The following is a 3,101-nucleotide window of genomic DNA, read 5'->3' on the forward strand; positions in this document are numbered from 1 at the left end:
GGTTGACACAGGGAAATGAAGCATTCCTTACAAGGGCATATAAACTTTTCCCTAACGAACTGTTTTAAAAATCGTGAGGCTGACAACACTATGCAACGAGCCAAAGTGGACACTATCTACTAGCGGTGGGGCTTGAGCTATTACAAGTGTCATCAGAGTTAGACACCGGATGATGTACCAACAAGAACGTTAGGTCCCCAAGGAGAGTGGATTGTGAGATCCCACATCGATTAAAGAAGGGTACACACCAGACAGTGTGCTAGCGAGAATGTTAGGTCCCCAAGGAGGTAGATTGTGATATTTCACGGAGAGAAGAAGAACGAAACATTCCTTATAATGGTATAAAAACCTTTCCGTAACATACGTAATTTAAAACCGTGAGACCGACGACGATACACACATAAAAAGATGTTTTTAATTCCAAAATTTCACCACACAAGCTCTCATTATACACTAAAGTGTGACAAATGATTTCTTAATAAAGTTAAAAATAAAATTATTGCAACAAAATAATATAAATACAAAAGTTGGAAACTTGAATTTCACATTGTTTTTTTTTTTGGCCTCTTATCTAAGAGATTCAAAGTCTCTTCTCTTCCTCAGAGGATTCCTCAGTGCAGCTGCAAAAAACCAGACACAAAGAAACTCAGACATGGAAAGAAACAAAACAAGAACAGATCTCTATCTCTCTGTCTAAAACAATGAACTCGAAATATTGATTTACAGAGAAGAAGAAGAAGCCATTAATGGCGGCAAGGGAAGCCATTAATGAAGGAAAAGAGATGAAGAAAGGAACCAATCTAGAGAGAGGAAGGCAGAGCAACAGAACTGTTCATTGAGAAGCTAAATTAAAGCCAGAGGAATGGATTCAAGTAAGATAAAACAAGATCAAAATTAACCCATTTGTGAGGGGAAAAAATGGAAACAGAACCCAGCAATTTACAGAAAAATGATGAATGTTAGTGACAGAGTTCATAAGAAACAGAGGAAAACAGAGCTAAAAGAAGCCATGGATGAGAAAAACGATGAAAAGTAAGAAGAACCCATCAAAGAAAAGAGGTAGCCAAGGCAAAAACAGAGGAAACAACGCCATGAGAAGCCATTGATGATAGAAGAAACACAAGATGTAGCAGCAAATGCTAAAACAGAGGAAACAGAGCCAAATGAACCCATGAATGAGAAAAACAATGAAAAATAAGAAGAACCCATCAATTTAGAGTGAATCAGAAAGGAAATAACGATGTAGCCAAGAAAAAAACAGAGGAAACAAAGCCATGAGAAGCCATTTATGAGATAAGAAACACTAGAAGTAGCAGCAAATGCTAAAACAGAGGAAACAGAGCCAAAAGAAGCCATGAATGAGAAAAACGATGAAAAATAAGAACCCATCAATTTAGAGTGAATCAGAGACGAAATAAAGACGTAGCCAAGCCAAAAACAGAGGAAACAAAGCCATGAGAAGCCATTGATGATAGCAGAAACACAAGAAGTAGCAGCAAATGCCAAAACAGAGGAAACAGAGCCAAAAGAAGCCATGGATGAGCCCAAAGATCAACAAAAAAAAACAGACCCAAGAGAAGCCATTAATGGAAGATCAACAAAAAGAATCAAAACCCAACAAAAATCAAAAGAGATCTAAGTGAAAATTCACCTTGAGGGTTACAATCAGGAGGATCTTCAAAGAGAGACAAAGAGAGCTGTTTATGCGCGACACCAATGTCAATAAGAATGACACCAGAAGAAGGATCATTAACAATGATATCCTTAACCGGCAGCCATAGAAAGAGCTCTTCCTGAGACATACCCTGAACTCCAATCAAGCTCCCATAGCTAAGATTAGCACTAAAAACACTTTCAAAAATCACTCTGTTTTCATATTTGGCCATACATGGCCCATCCAAGTACACTTCCAGCCGATCATTTTCACCCAATGTGTAAGATTTCACTTGCTTGGGCACCAGCCCTGCCGGCAGCCCCATGGAGCGCAGGAGCGAGTGAATAGAAGACGAATCTTTGCGAGAATTGCTGCAGCAACAGGAAGAACAGAAACCCACAAACAAGATGATAATCGAGATCCGAATTCGGGAATTCCAGCTGCCAAACAAGTCGGCCATGGCTGAATTTCAGAGACAGACAGACAGACAGACAGAGGGGACGAGGTTTATGAGGGTGTGGTTTTTGTGAGGGAGAAAAAGTGGAGAGACTGTTTATGGGAACAATTAGATGAGCTTAGGGCACTGTGAAATTACGGTTGTGTCCTTGTGTTGAATTTTCCTAGGGGTTCCCCAAATTTGTGTATTTATTTCCAATTATATATATATATATATATATATTAGAGTTTGGTGAGGGAAAATGAAATAAATATTTTAAAATTTGTATCGGTTCAAATTGTGATAGCCTTATTGAATAATTTCGGCCTACGAATTTTCCGTCCTAACTAATAAAGTGTTAGTTTTCAAAATAATTTAAAACGTCTAATAAATTCTTTAATTTTTTAATTTTATGTCTAATAGATCTCTAAAATTTTCAATGGTAAGTCATTGACCGACGTCATTAGAATAAAAGTCAACTCATTATCTACATATCAATTATCAATTAATATTTTTAAAATTTATTAGATACGAGATGGAAAGTTTAAAATTTGATGGAATTATCTCGCCATTTAGATAGCATTATATTTAGGATTCGAAGGAATGTCATACTGGGTCTGGTTGATTATGCCCGCCCAAGTTCCCAACTAGAGAAAACCTTTGCGAGAAAGCTTGTCCACAACGTTCACTCTTCCATCTTCAGCTAGTCTATTCTGCACTCTCGATTTTCCGTCTGAATGACCCTAACATAATTAAACACAGACTATAAAGTTCAAGAGTTTAATCTACACATAATTAAAAGTTTCGGGATATATCAGACATTTTAAAAAGTTTAGAGATCAAATAAACACAAAGTGTAACGTTTTTTTTTTTCTCGATAAACATGGTAGGAAACAAATTATAACACAAAAAGGGCATTTTGGTCCACAAAAATCCAACCCAAAACCAGGGTTTTTTTTTTTTTTTTCAGTATGAAACTGAAAAGAAAAAAAAAAAAAAAAAAAAAAAAAA

General features: G+C 36.5%; 2 protein-coding genes across 2 annotated transcripts in view; both read right to left on the reverse strand.

Annotated features, from left to right (window-relative positions):
- Positions 1-557: 557 nt before the first annotated feature.
- Positions 558-2,231, reverse strand: LOC111443705. The gene is made up of 2 exons (XM_023081637.1): positions 1,652-2,231; positions 558-620 (listed from the first exon to the last, which is right to left on the reverse strand). Exons 1-2 carry the CDS (start codon positions 2,112-2,114, stop codon positions 568-570), a joined length of 516 nt encoding a protein of 171 aa, XP_022937405.1. The 5' UTR covers positions 2,115-2,231; the 3' UTR covers positions 558-567.
- A 397-nt stretch (positions 2,232-2,628) lies between these two features.
- The window catches only part of LOC111443624 (multiple organellar RNA editing factor 9, chloroplastic-like), a 6,102-nt gene continuing 5,629 nt past the window's right edge, over positions 2,629-3,101 (reverse strand). Inside the window, exon 6 of the transcript XR_002710532.1 lies at positions 2,629-2,833. The gene's annotated coding sequence lies outside the window, so the exon portion shown is untranslated. The remainder of the gene's footprint in view (positions 2,834-3,101) is intronic.

The sequence above is a fragment of the Cucurbita moschata genome, unplaced genomic scaffold, assembly GCF_002738365.1.
Source record: "Cucurbita moschata cultivar Rifu unplaced genomic scaffold, Cmos_1.0 Cmo_Scf00005, whole genome shotgun sequence".
Taxonomy (NCBI): domain Eukaryota; kingdom Viridiplantae; phylum Streptophyta; class Magnoliopsida; order Cucurbitales; family Cucurbitaceae; genus Cucurbita; species Cucurbita moschata.

Bases quoted from the DNA above. Each gene is read 5' to 3' on its own strand.
- LOC111443705 (XM_023081637.1), bottom strand. From the start codon at position 2,114: ATGGCCGACTTGTTTGGCAGCTGGAATTCCCGAATTCGGATCTCGATT. The intron at 621-1,651 runs GTGAATTTTCAC...GGTTTTTTGCAG, and splicing joins TCCTGATTGTAACCCTCAAG to CTGCACTGAGGAATCCTCTG.